At 37.8% G+C, this 21,026-nt stretch overlaps 1 protein-coding gene across 4 annotated transcripts in view; it reads right to left on the minus strand.

Annotated features, from left to right (window-relative positions):
• Nucleotides 1-21,026, minus strand: part of atp13a3 (ATPase 13A3) — a 41,997-nt gene that overhangs the window by 18,740 nt on the left and 2,231 nt on the right. For 2 of the 4 annotated variants that reach the window (XM_066709215.1, XM_066709211.1), the window contains exons 2-8: nucleotides 7,184-7,232; nucleotides 2,373-2,469; nucleotides 1,988-2,161; nucleotides 1,419-1,598; nucleotides 1,195-1,265; nucleotides 686-769; nucleotides 450-519 (exon numbers count right to left, since the gene is read on the minus strand). In XM_066709215.1, the coding sequence (XP_066565312.1) occupies nucleotides 450-519; nucleotides 686-769; nucleotides 1,195-1,265; nucleotides 1,419-1,598; nucleotides 1,988-2,161; nucleotides 2,373-2,423 (630 nt within the window). In that variant the 5' untranslated portion in view covers nucleotides 2,424-2,469; nucleotides 7,184-7,232. The remainder of the gene's footprint in view (nucleotides 1-449; nucleotides 520-685; nucleotides 770-1,194; nucleotides 1,266-1,418; nucleotides 1,599-1,987; nucleotides 2,162-2,372; nucleotides 2,470-7,183; nucleotides 7,233-21,026) is intronic. The other 2 variants (XM_066709212.1, XM_066709214.1) reach the window with 2 other exon arrangements.

Consider the following 21,026-nt stretch of genomic DNA (forward strand, 5'->3'; position numbering starts at 1 on the left):
CAAACCCTAGTCATACATACTGAATGCCTCATTTCAGAGCCCCATCCCTCGATACTGATGAAAGCTTTGGCACATGTATTCAGACATACCAAAAATCCTACAGCTATCAAATATTTTTCTTCCCCCAGTTATCGTTCTTGTTTTACTAAACATGAACTACATTTATAATCTATCTATTGTTGATTGCTTAGCAAATTAACTGCATCTATAAGTTTTAGATTTTTTTTTTTATCTTGAAAACAAACAGATCTTGAAATGTTTACATTGTACATATTTTAAAGGAGAGTAAAATGTATGCATTTAGTCCCCATCTTCCTTGTTGGTTTAAGGAGTCATACATCCAGACTTGCAGGAAATAACATGGAACTGAAATCTGACTCATCTTCACCTATCCAGCAATTATTTTACACCTTCAGGGGTTGGAAATTTAGTTTATTATAAATACCTACCTCTTTAATTAGCAGCTTGAAAACTGAAGGCACTTTCACTGCGATATCATTCACTCCAAAAAACAATCGCCTGCAACAAACCAACAACAGCATGGTAAACCCCACTGACATACTGGCGCCATGCGTAGTGTGCAGGACTGATTATTTCCAATCAAATATTCACTCTGAAACCTCAAATCAAGTCAGATGTTTCACATTTGACACTGAAGGAGAAGGAGTGGGCAGAGACAAAGTACCTGTACTCTTGCTGGTCTTTGGTCAGGCCTGTGCTGTGGTCATCGTGGATGGAGGAGCAGGTGACTTTCTCATCCTCCAAGCCCCTGAACAAAACCATAGAGCGAGAGGGTTAAAGAGAGAGGAGAGAGTCTCCGCTTCACCATAAGAGATGTACAGTTTTTGTACATTTAACTTCGGTATAGCATCGTATTTGTATAATGTTGAAATTCTTTCACTACATAGTCCACTTTTCTCAGATATAGTCATATGTACATGCCTTGTGTTATTAGATTTACAAATGTAATTCAGATGCAGAAAATAATGAATTAAACTTAAAGAAAACAGAATCACAATATCCTAGAAGGACAGTGTGTGACATTTGCTAGAGAGGTTAGCTCCCATTTTTCATTTTTTAAACAATAAACATTTAACAATTTGTATGTAAAAATAAACTCAAATGCCCTAAAAACAACAGTTATGAAGTCTTACTCTACATCATGCACAGTGAGAATGGGGTGGGAGGTCTTACTTGAATACTACAAAATTCTGGATTGTATCGTTCCAATAGTATCTTGTACTGTGGAGAGTGAAATGGCGGATCTGGGGGGGAAATAAATAAATAAAATAAACACAAATTACCCTGAAACGTGTAAACATCAAGACACAGTTAAGGACTTCACAAACAGTCACATTCCTCCTGCAATTCCCACAGCAGCTGTATGACTTGAACATAGTTGAGTTTACTCCCCCTACCTGCACAGGCTGGTATTCAGCATACTTCTTCTCAAATTCTTCTGGGGGGGTGTCCGAGGACCGGGGGGAGTGACCATTGGCCACAGCTGTGTTCGTCTGGGAATCCAGGCTGGCAAAGGGGCCCTTCCCTGGAGCCAGCATGATTCGCACCTTCGCTCTGAACCATCTCTTGAACTCATCCTGTGAAGGGGCATCAAAGACAGTTCAGTTGAGTGTGCCCTCACGGACACTTTGTGTTCCCACTCTTAAGCCTATCCCAGCAGTCGTGACGACACTCTTATTAAGACAAGCATTCATTAATAATGTGGTAGTATAACCTCTGCCCACATTTTCTCTCCCATTTTGAGACCAACTTTTGTCATCCCGCTAGAGTGATTCAGATTTCCTAGAGGTTTTCAGAGGAGAACCGTTGCGATTTTATTATACCATTTGAAGCAACAACAACCACCGCTAAGAAACTGCATTGCGCTTTCAGCGGTGGTGAAAGCCTAGCAATCACCTCTGAGATGCGTAACTCTGTGCTTGAGAAGGGCAGTGAGGCACACGCGCTGGCGGTTCTCTGTACTTACAGTGGATCTCAGCAGCACCATCTCGGCCTCTCGGACACTTGTCCTGGTGCAGGTGCCCTTCACGCACCACTCTGGCATCCAGTACAGGAGCAGCAGCAAGAAGCCCCCGGTGCAGACCACCCCCACGCCAACCAGCGCCAGCTTCCAGCGAGACAGCCTGTACCCAGAAATCTCCTGTAGGGTGGAACACAAAGCACACACTGAGAAACACTGAGGTGGGTACACCATATAAGCTATAACTTATTTTAATCAGTGATCCACAAGTGTTACTCAAATAATTCTCAAATAGTTACTTGACAAATCAATAGCATAGAGACCCAAAGCAAAAGGTGGTGCTGCAGTTGATTTCAGTGATATCAGCAGTCAGGAATTTGAACTAGCTCACCATCTCATCCTCCTGCCCCTTATTCACAATCTTCACATCTTCTTTCTCCATTGTTCAGCCCGGTCCTGAGAGCAGTCACCTGTGCAACACAATCCCACTTTATCAGAGTGGTGTTGATGGGGGGGGGGGGGGGGGGGAATTAAAATAATAATAATTAAAAAAAAATGATAATACATTTACTAATTCACTGGCAAGACTTCAATTAAGCCATAATTTGAATTTGTAACAGTCTGACACTGACAATCAACACATTTTACATCAGAGGTGTCATTATGTAATCTAGTGAAAAGTCAAAGTAATTACAACTAGAGAATCCTGAAGCTAAATTAAACAAAGCACATCATTTTGAAAAGGCCAGAGAACGGTGTCAGGAAGTAAGAAGAGCATAAATGTTTGACCTCTCACATGCAGGACAAAGGGATTGCTGTTCTTTAAGAAGTGACTACTACATTCACAGTATTTGGGCTTTATCTTTATAAGATGATAAATAAACAGTTTCATTGACTTTCTATGAATATACAACACTGTGTGCTATTCAGAAGCTGACCTTTATTATATGTCAGTTCCAAAACCGGATTTTAGGTCTTAACCGAAGCCAATGGCAGTCAGAAATAAATGAACAACAGTCCTGTGTATCATTTGTGGTATTTATGTAATATAGCTATAAGAATATACTACTTTATGCTCAAGGGGGAAATATAAAAGTTAGTAGCCTTAGACAACAAAAGGCAAAACCACAGTGTGAAAATATAAAGGCTCAATGAAATTATAGCAGCACAGATTTGCTTTAAAGATGATCTGGGAACATATAATTATCTGAAAATGTCAAGTGCCTGTTAAAAATCTGTTATATTATCATTTTGGCTTGTGAATCTTAGTGTCTCCTTGTGATTCATAATTACTAGTAGTTTTTTTTTTTTTTTTAATGTAGCACTTTATCTTTCATACATTGTTGCATATAAAAGCCAGGTAAATGATCACACACTTTGCATATTCTCAATGGACCATGCGTTTAGATCCAAATGCTTTACTAGTTTTTAACTCAGGTTTGCATATAGCATTTTTAAGTTTGAAGAATTTTAATGTCACTCAGTGCACTTTCAGCATAAACTTGTGAACAGGCAAGAGAAAGAGCTCCGATTATATCCAACAAAACATGTCAAGCTGAATAACGTACACACACTGGAACTGCTGCTACAGACAAAGCGCTGGAGCACAAATCCCAACCTAGTCACTCAACTCAATTGCCAGAAAATTGAAATACTAATTGATTTTGCTCAGACACAATGACAACAGACATCTATTATTTCTTAAAACACAACAATCCTGACCTTCAATATTTTCCCACTTATTTCAAAAACATCCCACTTTTCTTCATGTATTTGTATATAAACATGCTCAGTATCGACAAACATTTCCAGAGAAAACTACTAACAGCGTTCACACATGCCGACAGAGCAGACACATTCAGTGGATCAGACTTTAACCTGCGACCCCAAACGGACTCTGGTGGATGCTGGATGCCAGTTTGGATTAGTGACAGCTTCTGGCAGTAAATCAGAAAAGAAAAAGCATGCCGGCGTAGCCTCAGAAAATAGTCACAGTACAGCACAGCGGGAGAAAATGCTTTGTATGCAGGACTTACAAAAAACATAGCTTCCGCATTACTATTAATATAAAGTGTGAATTACAAAAATAATAAAAAAGAATTACAATAGCCAAGGGAAATAGTTCTTTTTTTCTTTTTTAATTAAATTTCTGCTTAACTGGATTAAATTGTGCTGGAACACAAAGTAGATTGGGCGGGGGGGGGGGGGGACATGTCTGTGCTTGTTTTTTGACTACAATGATGTAGAATGTAGAACAACAGGCAATACTTAATTTCCTGCAATTTAGCATAGGTGGTTAAACAAAAGTCAGCTCTCTGGCCCCATGCTCCACCAGGCATAGAGAAGTGTGACATTTAAAATCTGAATTAAGGCTCTACAATGCAGAAAGAAAGGGATGACAGATTTATTTTCTTTCCAGGACAAAGCAATCTAACTTTCCACTTCCTACTATATCCCCTTTGAGACCCATTATTTCTGGAAAATAAGTTTTTTATTTTGTGTTTCCAGTTGTAAATAAAATAAAGACCCTATACCTCTAACCTGGATAAGTAATTACTACCCATAAGAAAATCTTCTTGTCCGATATTACTTATCTACAGGATTCATGAGAGGAGTCAGGAATGCATCAAATCACCCATTGTTAAAGCTTACTAATGTTATAATGCCAGCTAAGCCCAGCTTGACTTTTATAATTAGTTCAAATGTAATTATGAATTATTATAGCCAATCATTTCATTGAAAGATGCAGATCCCATTAATAAAGTAACTTCCCAACGTAAAGGACGCAAACAAATTGAAAGACTTTAGATTTTGAAGGAAAGCCTCCAATATGTTTGCACCACACTTTGCTAGGTTTCCAGTGTCTGGGTTAAAAGCCTGCACACTGTGTAGCAGCAGTGAAATAACCATTAATACAATCATCTACACTGTGAAATACAGCATTCATCTTTGCTTCTTTGTACCCTTAAAGTGGTCCATGCCTTTAAAAAAAAAAAAGGGTTTATGATGTTTATCTTTTAAGGTTTTTATAATTAACTCTTCTTGTTCCCTGGAATTAAAGGGTTAATATAAACCTATCAGATGATATAATATGAAATACCTTTGCTTACCCTTCACAGTCCCCAAATGACTTAATTTAATTGTGTTTGAATAATTTCAAAACTTGCTCTAGCTACAAGTACCGAAAGGATCATAGGAAGTAACCTTATGACTTCTAGCACTGACACAATAGTTAAGATTAAAATGGATTTGCTCAAATTTCCTTGAATTCCCTTGGAGCTACAACTGTGCTAGTGGTCACAAGGTCTAATAGTACTCATCTTAAATCTTATGGGGTAAGCAGAGGCATTTGATTTTGTATGGATAGATTTATATGAACACTTTAAGTAGACTTTGCCGATTGATGACAATTCCAGAGGTGTGTGCCGAGGATCAGATGCCATATCAGTGCTTAATTAGAAGATGAACGAAAAAAAGATCATGCAGCAGTTAATGTGAAATCTGACTCCGCGATTTTTCCTCCTGACTCGTGATGAAACGACAGGGTGTAAGCAGCTACTACACAGGAGCCAAGGAGAGATGGAAAAATGAATGGCACGTGGATAAGTAACACAACCTACTCAATGCAAGACACCAGTGCTCCCGTCCCAATTTTGCACCCACAACAAAGTGGCCTTTTTATATGAGCAAAAGGACTACTGGCAAACAAGTTTAAATATTCAACAAACATAAATCAAACATGTAAAGCTTAAAATATTGTCTGACATCAGTCAAAAAGTGAGTAAAAGTTTAGGATGCATACATTAATAACTGAAAAAATATTGATTGGTCTCGTTTGTTTGTTTGCACAGCAATACCACTTAAAAAGCTTTCTACAGCATTGACATTTTCCACCAGAAATCAATGTACAAGACCCAAGGCTTGAACTTAAACATTACCAGCATAACTCTAAAAAAATGAATAAAAATAAATTAAAAAAAGAATAAAAGCATTTAATCCCATGAAAATGAAATACCTATTGAAAATACAAACCGATACAAAAGCAAAACACAAAAAAAGTTATAATCTACCTTCTACCCTGCATAAACCAGAGGTGTCTACAGAGGTCCCAAGCGTGCGTGTGAAGTCTTGGCTTCAGCCCGGTCCGACAGCGGCAATGCTATGGTCCTGATGAATGCGGCCCCGGTGGGAGAGCGACGCTCACTGATTTCTTATGTTGTTAAGGCTAAAGGTCTCCAATGACTGCCTTCTCTTAACTGCAAAGAAACTCTATCACAAAACAAAACCTCTGCCCAACGGTTTTTGGCAGGGCATGCTGATTTCCAACAATTGAGCGCCGTTAGCTAGGCTCTCCCAGAGCGAGAGGATGTGCCCCCAGCCGTCTCCCCGATGAGAGAGCGGCCCACTCTGTCTGTGACAGGGGAGCGGGGGTGTGCTGTGACCAGGGAGCGCCATACACACCGCCACCGGCCCTGATCTTATCTGCATGGCAAAACCTCTATAGGATATTTTGCTTGGGACCAAACCCTTCCTACTATTTAAAGCAGGAGGCAAAGAACTGGACTTTTTTTGGGTGGGGGGGGGGGGGGGGTTAAGAATATAAAAAACTAAACTAAATGTCTGTTTAAAAAAAAAAAAAAAAAAAAAAACTGGGATTATCATTGCTTTCGACTAAAGATTAAAAAAAAATAGGAAAGGAAAGATTTGTATTATTTTCAGCACTTGTGTTGTGAATTATGAAGATTTACAAGATTTAATTTTGAGGACCTCTATACAGGATAACCCATCCGTCACAGAGCCTAATCCAATGACATCTTTATAAGCATGCATACAGAAATCCTCAGAGATCCTGAAATATGATTCGTAAGGAATTTGACTTTATTATTGTTTGCATATTAGTGCTCCTTTGTGCCAACTATTTTTATTTTTATCATTCCAAATAAACACAGATATAGGGAGAGCTGCCATGTGCCTCCTATTCCACCCTTAATAGTAGTCCGAAGTAATTCAGTTATTCTATTTATAGCATCCAGTACTTTTGGGCTTATGTACTTAGAGTAGCATTTATTAACAATAAGGATATGAAACAACATTATTCCAGTTTACAACAAATAAAATACAAATCAAATACATATCTCACCTAGAAAACCTGTCCTGTTAGACATGCAATCAGTACCAATGCAAAAATAACACTGGGCTTACCTAGAGACCAGGGAAGTCCCTCTGGCTGCTACAATAGACCTGGAGCCTCCTGCACAGGCAATGAAGAAAAGAAAGGCCAGTTACTTTAGATTATCATCTGATCATTCATAAGATACGCTGCCCATATCACATGCCAAGCCCCAGTGAAGAACCTCCTCCGACTGCGAATGCTCTCAAAGATCAACAGAACAAGACATGGGAACATTTGAACGTATATTATAACCGTAGCATGAAAAAATACAGAAAAGCCCTCTGTTGCGTAAGGTGCTCAAAAGGGCAGCCCTAACTGAGGAGGCATTTTCTTGCTGAATGTACTGAAAGATAATATTTGGGATTGTGTTAACCCCTGGCCTGATATCAGAGAAGTTGTTTGCAGAAGTCATATCAACCACTCTCTTCCATTTCACATCTCCTTTTTGCTTTGGTTTATTTGAGTTTGTTTTCTTGTTTAGTTATTGGTCAAAAGATCTTAAAAAAAAAAAAAAAAAAAAAAAAACATACACTAAAATATTTTTTTTATATGAATGGTGCATTTCCTACCACAACTACATATATGAAGACCTATACAGAAATACTAGCAAGGCTGCTGCAGTGGTTATTCAGCAAAATGATCCTGGGAATGCATCAGATTTGTAAAGAAAAATATTAAATACAAATAAGCAAGTGTACTTTTGATATACAATGATGTATATCATGTAATTGTGGTTGGCATACCTGCTTAATAACAGAGCATAAAGCCTACTTTTGTACCACTTTAAAGGGCACAACTACGCAGACATGACACTGAATGAGGAAAGAAATGATCTGGCAACAGTGTGAACATTTTTAATTGGTGCTTCATTTCCTTGCTCAAAACCAAGACTGATGACTTATGCATACACACTATCTGTCAGAGAATCTTTCTTAGCAACTACAGGCAGTCCATTCAGTCGAATGATCCAAACATTAGAAGCATATCTGCAGTTGTTGTTTTCCAAGCAGCCTCTTCAATATCTGCTCTTTGACAACCAACAGTATTCCTCTAATCCTAGCCCACTCTCTTTCTAGACTGGATTCCTGCAGCTCTGTAGATTACATTTCTGGAGTCAGTGACTGATCTCCAACATCTCCAGCAAAATCCCTGCTGCTTGACTACATTTTCCCTGAGCAATTCCTTCAAAATCAGCCTCTTCACCTTGTCTGTTCATGTCTCCAGTCTCTTCCTTGCCTATTGCTCTCACTATCACATCCCATCTCAGATCATCCCTCCCACTTTCCCCCCAGGTGTGGAACTGCATATCTAGGAACATAAGGAGTGGTCCATCCATGACCATCGTTTACCACTGTTCGTAACCTCAATTCCATCAACTTTTAAGCTGATAGACTGTTAACACCAGCACTGCACTAACTGATCATTTGTTCAGCTCATTTGTACAACATGGTTTGAATTTTAATTCTTTCTTTCTGTAGTAGTTACTTATCCTGTAGTGTATTCTGTCCTCACTGTGTAACATATTGCAGTGTACTGTATTCAGTGTTTTTGTTTAGCTCTGTTTACACTATGTAACATTTTACAATCTTTGTAATATTGTAATACAATCATAGTGTTTAATGTAAGTGACCACAGAGAAAGGCATCCATTTAAATAATAAATAACAAATAATCATAATATTATGAACGTTGTTCTAGTGGAACAGAGTAGCTTAATTCCTGAAAAGACCTAAAGAAGGCCTCTGATATTATCTCTTCCCCCATTTATAAATAGCTCTGTTTTCTGCCCTGCTCTGTTGCAATTGTTTCACGTTATTGGATTAGTATTGTCTTCCTTATCATATCATTGAAGTGAATATAAATATTATTAATTTCCTTCAGGAAACTTGGCAGTAAACCCTGATACTAGTGTAAAAAGATAATCCGCAGAAAATAAAGTGTCAGTAGTTGAACTCCATTATTGAATCAATTTTATAACAGAAAACAGACTGTTAGATCTGTAGAGCATGAAAGTGTAATGCAGTAAACTAATACCTGGGATACAAAAATAAATAACAATAAAACCACCCAGAAATGCATCATAATCCAAACTTGAGAAACAGCAATCAAGAAGAACACATATGGTATGTTAGTGCCCATGTGTATTTGGTATTGAAAATCATATTTTGTTTTGTTCATATTTAAAATTTAAATAAATAAAAATGTTAATTTAACAACAGATACAATACATGTAACCAAGTAAAACGCATAGAACTCATTAGAATCATTGTGCCCTCTTCAAAGCAGAGTTCCGAGTTGTTAACAATAAGCATGACATAATGGCATTTACATGAATTTGTGGAAGCTTTCGGAGGAAAAGAATTTTCTTGTAGCCATGCTTTCAACTCAATAAGCTTTCTTTATCGCTTCCTCTCCTAATCTCAATCTTTTATAATCAGGGCTTTTGTTCCCAAACACAGCGACACACTCAGAACACAATATGTATAATATTTCCCAAATCTTCTGACCTTGGCCTGAAAGTTGCCAAGTTGGTTTTTTTTGGTCGAGTGGCTTTTCTCATTTTCCTAATCGGTCCAGGCCATTAACCACAACCTTCTTTTGTTCTGTGCAATCCAGTGTCTTTGTATGAATATACCACGGTCAAAGCAGTAAGACCCTATGCATGTCCTGGGTAGACCTATCCATCATTAATAGCAGATATAGACCCCCTCCCCTACTCCCAACACTTCCCTTCAACAAACAATTAATCATAACAGCCCTAATTACATTTGCCAATGAAATGTGTGTGCTTTAAGTTCCAACTCAATACATTAAACCACTTATGTGCTGAAGATGGACAGATGGAAAATTAAATCTCAAATCTATGCAAGAACTGTGCTGTTATATTGCCAAAAGGCAAGCTTTTAATTGCATAATAAAATCTGGCATACAAGTCAGCAGGACTTTGGAGCAAAAAGATTTAGCAAATGTATTACCCTTATCAGTGACGTAAAAGAACAAAGTCCTAAACCAGGATGATTTTTTAAGTGCATCAACCCCTGTGTATCAAGGTTAATGATTATGACGCACCATCACCAGCATTTGACGAACCTCAGTTCACAATACAATCTCTCAAATATAACAGCCATGGGGGGCTAGTCTCAGTCTAGCAAAACAGATGAATCAATTCTTCAGACTGAGGTTTCCAAAACACATGAGAATGTAACCAGTATGGAGGATTTAGCTCTTGAGGTTGATGAATATGAAGAAAATGGCACCTTTGAAAATAAATAAAGGGACCCCATATGCTATTTAATTAAACAAAATGTACCAGAATACTCAAACATGTCCACAAACCTTCAGTACACAATAACTTTCTTTAATAAGACCACACACAACCCGTTTCATTTTACCCAGGTAAATTAACTAGATTCTAATCTGAATTTACAGTCAAGCACAAGTATGGATAACTCAGTAATCAGCTTTAGGTCAAATAACTTGGCCCGAGAGCTTAAGATCAAGGTTGGGGCCGGTGGTTAAAATCGGTTAAATGCTGCCTTTCTAATTTAAGAAACAAATGAAAAGTCCCTTCCTCAGGTCAGAGATGTGCTGGTTAATGAAAGCAAAGGTTAAATCAGCACAAATATAAAGCCCTTATTCCCTTCATAACCCCATTTCTTGGTTACACACTATAATTGCCACTATGAGCCTCTCACTGCCAGGGATGGTTTATACTGTATTAGGAGTGGCTGGTTTTCGTGCAGATCATATTTACACCAGTATATTGAGAGATGGCAGACGCTGCACTGCCAGCTATTAATAGCCATGTTAAGGTATTTGGCTATTGAACCAATATTTTAAGTTATGCAGTGTAATGTATGAAGCTATATCAAATAAATTGTGTAGCCAATTTGGTGGAAATTAATTCAATAGTATCTAACAAGAAACAACTTCAGGATGTTCTTCATTCACCAAGACAGCAAGTACACTATTTCCAACTATATAACCCAGTTTAAGTAATTTGTTTCCCTCAGATATACCCTCAGTGGTTCCATTTCTATGTACAATGCTGTTTAAGACCTCTCACATATGAAGGTTCCTCCAAGTGCCATTAAAATTAATTTTTCCTGGGTGAGTGTCCTGATGTAGCGACTTCATAAAAGCACTTCCTATTGCCCGAAGATAATCAATGTGCTCCTTTCTGTTCCTCTATTCCCTGCTTCTCACTGGGCTCCCTTGGCACTGATTGATCTTCATGACTTCCTTCATCCTTTGGTGCAGTTTCTATTAAACAATGGTGAGGTGAGGAGAAGGTTCCCAGAACAACATTGCTTCTCAAAAAATAAAAAAGAATTCTGTTGCATCCAACAGCAAAACAGCCCTATGTAGATCGAATCACTCATTTCCTATGATGCTGTATGTCAATAAGGCAGATATTTTGGGTTGCAATTTGTAAAGAATAAATGGTTGAAAATGATGGATGAAAAACAAAGCTAATGTTATTAATTAGTCATGTGACAAACGGTAAGAAGATTAATTGTTTGTTTAGGAGCCAAATTCTGAGAAACAACTCCAACTTACACTTCTAAATATCCAAAGTGTTCATTGGGCAGCCAGGAAGGTTCAAAGAAAATATAAAATGAAAAAAACAATCCATAGAAAACTCAGTCATCTTCAAAAATGAGTAGAGCTATATTTAGGTTTAAATACTAGATGTGGAACTTTACAATTACCATGCATTTCAACTGCATCTCTAGTGAAGCTATAAAGATAGCCTGCTAAATGAACTCACCTCCTACCGCAGTTATCTTTCCAAATGATAGTGCATTTTCTCCACGCAGAAGATGTCAGGTTTCAGACACTGCTGTATGTTTTGTCTAATCCAGTAATTGTAGGTTTACTTTTGTACAAACTATATAATCCAGCAGGCTGTGAGTAATCCTGTATTAGAACATTGTAAAAATAGTTTTACACTTAAAAACAGAAAAAAAAGCTGTTCACAGATGCAGTCACATCAATCACTCATGTGCTCAGTGGTGGAGGTTCTTTACAGAATAACTGTGGGAACTTGATTTAACGGATCAGATACCAGAAAGAATAAATAATCCTGAAGTTTCTGCTTTGAAACAGGGACTTGAGAAGCTAGGATAATCACAGCCAAGTCAATTGTTTTAAACAATGTGAAACTACAATTAAAAAAAAAAAAAACACCACACACAAGTCTGGCCACATGCTTCTGGATTAACAGGTTGGCACTCTAGCCTGAGAAAACTGCTGATAGACTTTGGAATGATTAAGCAGATTTTATACATAAAATGCAGCTTTTTCAACAACAAGTGAGCCAACTATTCAGCAGTTGCAGAAAAAACGTATTAGTCAAACTGAAGAATCCATAATCTGATTGTTGAAAAACTAAAATTAAATACAGTATGTAAAAAATGTAATCTGAAAAACATTTGGAAAAGAAAGAACAGCTAGTATGAGTAAGAGTTGATCACGCTGGAGAAGAAAAAAAGGCCTACAGGCAGAGACGCACAAGAAGTGGAAACTCTTACCCCAGACATGTTAAAGTAAATATTTTCAAATGCCACAAAAGGGACCCATTCTTAGTAACAGATGGAACAATACCCTGATACTCAGAGACAAGTTCATAATATTGTCTACATTGTACATGACTGATCGGGATCATCTGTGGAAGGAAGTAGTATTTTAAAACAATTTATTAAGTTCATATAAATTAAATCTTTCCAATCAGTTTCTGGTTCTATATTACACTGCTTATAATACGTTATTTTATTTTCCAATGCACTCAGAAGCATGTTCTCCAATTAATGGAAAACCGAAAATCTGATAAATATTAAAACGTCCAACAATCTCTGTACCTACTTACACAGTACTATAATCATCTAAATATAGAGCGTATTTAATTGCAGGAATGTATTCTGTTGCTCAGAGATTACGTAAAACCGAAAAGGGTCAGCTGAGCGAGTTCACAGAACAGGAACCGATTCTATGAGTCAAAACCAATTTGCCGGCCATTGCTCATCTTTCTAAAACGACAATTTTACTAGGCCTTAGATAGAGAGCTCTCTGATTCATGCCGTCATCTGAAATATCACAGTTGTTACTATTTTGATCAACAGCACTTCATCGTGCTTCCAAAGCTGGATAAAGATGGTTTATCCTGGACTTGTAAGTGGTAAACCACAAAACTATGACTAGAATTGCATCCCTTAGTTCAAGACTGAGTTCAAGACTGCAAGAACTAACAGTATCTGGCTGCCAGAGTGACTTGTACCATGTCAAGATATTTCTCACCACAGCACCAATTCAACACTGGCAGACTTTCCGTCACAGGCTGCGATCCTTGAACAAATCTGTGAAAACTGACCTTGGCAATTGCTCTAAGCAAAGGGGAGATGGGACCATTTTTCCAGATCCCCCATGACTGCTGAAGGAATTTGTAGCTTGCAAATGTAACTGAGCATCCAACTCGGGTTGATGGAAAAGTCAAAAGTTCAAAAAAAGAAATGTACAGTAGTTCAATCTTTGAATGAAGAGTAGACGGTGTTCATTGTTCTCTTCAGTAAGTAATTATATCAGCTTTCCAAATAAATAAATTAAAACAACTTAAAAAAACATTGGTCTTTCTGCTGCATACTGTGATTTCACTCAGATTTTATCATGATCTCCAGGTACAGACCTTTGCTTACCAGAAGCAAAAACTCACTCTTATTCTGAACTGAAAACAGGAGGAATTTGCCCTAACTACAGCCCCCGAGACTGAACAAACAGTAGCAGTGTGTGTAGGTGGACATGTGCAGGGCAATGTGTCGCGTGTCAGCAAGGGGCATCCCAACACACGGCACCAGAGGACATTCGATCTCCATCTCAGAGAAACATTACAGAAGGGTGTGTCAGTGCCCAGAAACTCACAACACTCTTCGGCACACGGAAGGAGATAAAGCCTCAATTGTGCAAGTCCTGGCAGCCCATTAGCTGTATTTTGTTTAGCAGTGGCATACAATTACAGTCATGTTTTCAAGGCACGTGACAGCTGAGCCTGTTACATGCTGAGACACACTCATTGGCGCTGCATACCGGAGAGGAATTCATTCTTCACTTTAAGCAAAACAAAATATAGTGGTTTACTGCGTTATCAGACTTGGAGTTAAAACAAAAACACCCCTTTTTAGAAAATGTTGACAATATATGTATATATTATAAATAAACAAAAAAACATGAAATGTGTTTGGTGACAGACAGGCTAACTGACTTGGTTAAAGAAGTGTTCACCCTCCCGAGTCCATACTTAGTAGAACCACCTTTGGCAGCAATTACAGCTGTGAGGGAAAACAAAAATCCCATTGAAATGCATCATAATTTCAGTTTGTAACACGCCAAAATGTGAAAATGTCCAAGAAGGGTGAATACTTCCTGTAGCCAGCGTGTGTGTGTATTATGTCTATAAATACACAGTACACACATTAAAACTTCAGTACTTAACACAGTAAATTCTTAATACTCCATTAATCATCTTAACAACATTGCTGGAATTTTTCAGAAGTGAAAACCAAGGGCTCAGATGTTTGTAATGGTGGGGTTAGACAATGACATCTGATTGCATTAAATTATCCTGAAGGAAAAACAACAGCATATAGTGAACCTCAGAGAGAATCCATAGAAGAAGCTCAATAGTATGGTGCACAAAAACCAAAAGTACTAAAACCAATAGTACAATGAATAATATATACATAACTTTTCCAGCAGCTAATGGCTCAAACAACATTTCTCAAAATTGCTTTTGTCAGATCCCCCCCTTCCAGCATCAGTGTTGACAATGTACTGTGATGTCTAACTGAACTGAGCACGGAGCTCCTCTGGTAATCCAATGGAAACAAAATGAATTAAGACGTTGATTGAATAGACACTATCACTTTTGTTAGTCTCTGTAAAAATCTGATTCTTTTTAATTACATTGTAAAGACTTTTTAAACATCACCATCTGTGCTGGGAGCAAAGTATGATATTGCCTAGCCTAACTAGCACATCATTTAAAGTAAGGACAAGATTGTTCACATCCACCATCAGTAATGTGCCAGATCCACCCTGCAAATTGCTAGGATGTGTCATTTGTGTCTATGTCCGTGAGCAATAAATGTTATACATTACTTGTTCATATTAAATGCAAAATGTATAAGTGATTTGCAAAAATACAAAGATAAATTTTTAAAAACTACACAAATCTCTCTGCAACTATAAATAGGTAGTTCTGTTGACACAATGTGGTTACCTAGATTGGCTTTTTCTGGAGAAGGGTATTTCTAGTCTCATTTACTTTAGTTTACATTCAACATGATACGAGATCTGGTGACAACGTCACATGACTAACAATGTATGAAAGCCTCAGCCACTGTAAAATATATCACATTGCTGATTTAAACCAGAAAAGCGAAAAGTACCAGTTCCCTAAGGTCACAGTGTCTCTTTTGTTCCTGTTCCACAATAGCTTTCAAATACTTAATTGGTCTAGTTCAGGGTTAGTCAACAGGCAGACCGCGGGCCAAATCCGGACCGCCAGATGCTTATGACTGGACCGCGAGAATAATTTTAATTAACTTATTATCATGATTTTATTTATTTATTTATGTGTTGTTACGGAGGTTTGATGCACTCAGTGCTTGTTATTGTGTGGAACCTAGTAATAGCCCTTCCTGGTTATTAGCCGATAGAGTGTGGCGTATTAATTTGGCATGTCCTATAGAGCCTGTGTTCAGAGAGCTGATTGCTCGCAGATTCCCGGTTTGGGAGTTTTTATAGACGGTCTCGACTGGGGCAAGAGTCACGGTGCCATAGCTTGTGTTCACCTAGGAACTCCAACATCAGCAGCGGAAAGAGCTGATTTCCAAAGAAGACGCATATTTCTAGCAGCACACAAATTGAGAGTTGTGCATCCTCACCTGCTTCAATTACAGAGACCCACCGACATAGATCTGTGATTCAAAAGCACCAGGAACCGCATCTAGTTAGCTGCACAATATCGGCTGATGTGTGATTTTTCTCTGGTGATATGTGGTTGTGAAGCAAAGATATGTTTGAGTCCAAATCTGCCGGATTTCATGGAGATTTTGAGCTAAGTTTTACAACTTCGAAATGACTCAGAATCGCACATTTCAGGTCTCCATTTGTCAAAATCTTCTGGGGTTGTACCCCCAGAGCCCCCACCCTAAATTATGTCATCCTCTCTGCCCTCATTTTCATAATAAATTGTGTGCAGTGCACAGTGGGACAAAGGGGAAAATGCTAAAGACTTGAATCTAATAAGACACAAAATGATTGAAAGTGTCTATTATGTTTTTCTATATGCCTACAATATTCTTTAACAAATTAAAAGTGGTCTGAAACTGTTTTAATACTAATATTTACATGTATATAAACGTTTTATTTTTGTACTTTGTCAAATGAATGTACTAAATATAAGCAATGGGGTATGTTACTAATTCACAGAATTGTGTGTGTGTGTGTGTGTGTGTGTGTCTGTGTTGGAAAGGGTTATTTGACGGTGTGACACCCCCCCCCCCCCCCCCGCTCCTCTGATGTGCGGACCTTGACTATACCTTGACCAAGAAATTTGGACCCTGACACAAAATAATTAACTACCCCTGGTCTAGTTAAAAGTTACTTATAAATATGAATCACATGTTCCAGGATTCTGACCCCACTGTGGTAAACATTAATAATCATAGGATTTGAATGTGTAAATGTATCAAAATGAAGGGAAAAAAAAAAAACATTAAGAAAAAGTCTCGAATAAATGTTTGTGATCTGCTCATATTCAGAAAATGTTTGTAGTACTGCAAAGACCAACCGTAGACAATTATTAGTTTAACACTGTCATTATCAGGTTCAAACACTCCATCAACAAATAAAGAGTAATGGCTGCACTGAAAGGGATACTGACACAAGGAGGCTAATCTGCTATTAGAGAAGCTTTCTTGGGCAGGGAGGGCTTATTGTGCTCCTCAAGGGCCACAGTTCAGCAGCCTTGCCACAGTAGGCCTCTTTAACTCATCACCTGCTTAAGACAAACAATGGGTACAAGGGGTCAAATTAGGCGATAATTGGTCTCAGCTAGGTATACAAAACTGTGTGGCAATGGTAGGACCACAGCCACACCTATTTCTCTCGACATCTCATTCATGCATCGCTCCTATCATGCCCACACAAAGGCTGCAACATGGAGCTACTGTTAACTTGATATTCTAATTTCAGACAGAGACAGTACAAAAGTGACTTTCCTGTAGTTTGAAGGAGGAAGAAACTGGAATTTCAACCATGATGGGGAAAAGTATGCTCTGTAATCCTGATACTTTGTGATCACATTTCATCTCAGTCAGCCTTTAAAACTCTTTGAAGACGCCAAAGCGGATGGATTGGTTAGCTTGCAAAACTATCGAAGACAAAACAACCACCTTAAATGGAGCAGAGTACATGTAATAGGAAGTGCAGCAAGTACAAACAAAACAGGAAAACGCAGATCTAAACTTTGCCTTTAAGCACCATTGTTTGGATGCCATCCAGCTAATAATCTCTTGAAGAACTAGACTCAGGAGAGTCTGCGGACTGATTGGATAGCTCCTGGAATAACCCCAATTCTTTCCGAGCAGACTTAGCTGCTGCGTCATTTCTCAGCAATCTGGGATTTATGCAGACACTGGTTCCTATTGAATTTCAGGATGGTGGATACATTTGCAGCATTTTTCTTGCATATGTCCTAGAGGCACTGTCAAGTCTCAGTGCCTGGCTGAGGCAAACTGTTTACCTCAATGAGCCGCTCTTGTGAGATAGCCAGGACACACAGAGGAACCATCTTCAGAACAAATTAGCCTGTTCTTGTATTCCCCCCCAAATACACCCCTCAGTTAAGGATTTTTAACCATAAACAAATATACATTAAGACACTAAAAACAACTTAATGGGTAGATGCCATTAACAAAAAGAATAACATAATGCACTAAGTTCAGAATATGAGGTATTCAGAGAAAGTGTACAAAATGTAACACCTAAAAGTACTAAACATGAAACAAGCGGTCTTAGGACAGGCTTCTAAGAAAACAGAATACAAGAAAGCACGTGCAACTGTAATGACAAGCTGAAGCAAAAAAATAATTGAAGTCAAGAGTAAAAATAAATAACTAATTACATAAGTGTATATCTATTGTTTTCAAATGGCCTGTTTCCTACTCATCATTTGTTCTCCTATAATGACCAGTAGACAAAGACAAACCTGTACATTTTCTCTGTACTTTCGCAATAGGAGCTTCTGTATGAGTTTGTTTAAAGGCTGCATTTCTCAAATACCATAGCCAACTTCTTAAATGGATAGCATCTCATCAGCTGGATGGTAATTTGCTCCTTACTCCCTTTCATGAATATAAGACTAGGTACAACATATGACTGTAATGCGTTGGATCATTTGATATTGCTTTAAACATAATTATAACCCTAGCAACACCCAAGTATTTAAATACTAGTTTTCACTAAGCTATATGGGCTATGTTGGCACAGTATGTATGGAAACTGTACATCCCTGATTAATAATTTTATTCCCCCACCATTATTTCCTGTATTACTGCAATACTGTGCCCTTCTCCTATGGCTGTGTAAACTCTCAGTCCAAATCCCAGTGGAAATAAGCATTGTTTACCATCTTAGGTTTGTTCGGCAGTTGTCCACTAAGATACCATTCTTTAGTTACACACACACACACACACACACACAAAACACATTAGAAGCAACTTTAGAAAGAAAGGCTGCTATAAAACCTACTTTTTCTCATAAACCTGGATTAAATCAACTGTGATGCACCTACCTGTCATAAATTCCACAATCAGTCCTTCACAAAATCTCACCTTCTCATGTCGATGTGAGAAACTTCTAGAAATAAAGCTGGCATCCAGTCACACATTTGGAATGTACTATTTGTGTGTGTGATGAATTTATGATTTCATCTAGGCTAAAGACTCATTTCAATGCAATGATTTCAAAGATCATACCATGATGAACATACTGTGCTGAAGTCAGTGAGACAAAATGTGCTCCATAAAACTTAAATGAGAATATCTGACATGGACAAATATCAAATAGCAGGTCTGCAGCTGTGAAAACATTGTGATCGACTATATCACACAGACACTTTGATACTGGCCCCTTCAGAAAACCCTCTGCCACTTTTAATAATCAAATGGGGTTCCTGATGAGGCTTACAGAAGAGTTCTTCAAAAGCTTTTATGTTGAGGATTCAACCAGTAGAAGCTATTTTATAATCCATGTAAGCTCCAGCAGCTCTTTTCTAAGATTACAAGAAAAAAAAAAAATCATATGAAGAGCTTGGCTTAACAATGTCAACAACCGATTTAATCTTCTGATGTCACTTCATAACATGGATGTCAAGATGCAGCAGTATGCTTTAAAAACCTGTGACAAATTGCAGACATTTGTTTCTAGTAAATTTCAGAGGGAAACAGGTTCCCTCCTCCTAGGTGAATGTGCAAGTTCAGACGATCATCTAATATACCTACAGCTGGTTTCACTGACTTTGATTACCACTAGTCTTACACAAATCTACAGAAAACATTGGGTAGTTCAAGATTAGTGCTAATCTGGGCCCATTATGTCCTGCTTTGAAAACTGTTTCATGCAGAGTATACCAGCTAAATAAAGAAATAACACATTAATAGTTTTGGAATGATATTAAATATAATCTATTCCAAAAAGTATTATTCTAAACACCCTCAAAATGTAATTTCATTCTAGATCGCTTGTCCCAACTATAGTTTATTAATGGAAATAAAAATAAAAATTTGTTTTTGTTTTGTTTTCTTGCTTGGTATATTTTAAAGCAAAACTACCAGTTAAGAGTTACCTAGTTAACTATAGCAATTAAATGTATTTTTATGGATAGACTGCACAGGGTATTAGCACCAGCTTAAAGTAAATGTACTGAACTCTTTTCTTCTATTATGTACTTAGAGGAGAAGATTGTCTGAATTGAAATGAAGACATTAACAGTTATACAAGCAGGTTTCAGTGAACCCACACGTGTACAAAAATATCCTTGTGTAAAATCTGGTAACTAAAAGGTGTTTAGAGCAAGATGGTGAAGCAGGCCATTTCTGTTGTCAATTCAGGATGTGGAGTTTGAAGCCCTTACTTCTGTTCATATAAATACCCCCGGGTCTGGCTCCCAGCATGGTCCTGTAGGACACTAGCAACATGACTGAGAATAAGGAAAATCAAAGCAGAAACTTTTCATTTAAAATAATCAAACTCCAATACTAACATCAATGGTTGACACTCCTGATATGTTACTATTTAATTAAAATCTGAAAACTCTAACATCAGAAGTGTGAAGATCAACTTTGGAAAGATTTGTTTCCAATATTTGCATCAAAGCAGGTGAAACAGTGTAGAGGCCGGGGTGCTTGGCTCCCCCCGACATTTTGCAGTTTTCTTGTTGTTGATATTTTATTTTTTATTCCATTTAGATACAACTCAAAATGTGTCCTGTAATAAGATAACAATATCTGCTGTATAGGCAGTCTTATTAGGCCAATCCGTGTTGTCACATTCATAACCTCATGTGGATCCCTCTTCATGGTGCATGTATAGTTTATAGATGATAACACATATAGAAAAAGGAGAACACATGGTAGTAACAAAGTAACATTCACAAGCACCAATTAACTGTACCAAAACTCAAACTATTATAATTAGATAGAACTTATTGACTATCCCATACTGCACAAACACACATAAATGGGGGAATAAAACTAATAAACCTGTCACACTATGGCCAATATAAAGGTGGAGACTCACAAAACCCTTGATGTTA

Source organism: Amia ocellicauda, chromosome 7, assembly GCF_036373705.1.
Source record: "Amia ocellicauda isolate fAmiCal2 chromosome 7, fAmiCal2.hap1, whole genome shotgun sequence".
Lineage (NCBI taxonomy): Eukaryota > Metazoa > Chordata > Actinopteri > Amiiformes > Amiidae > Amia > Amia ocellicauda.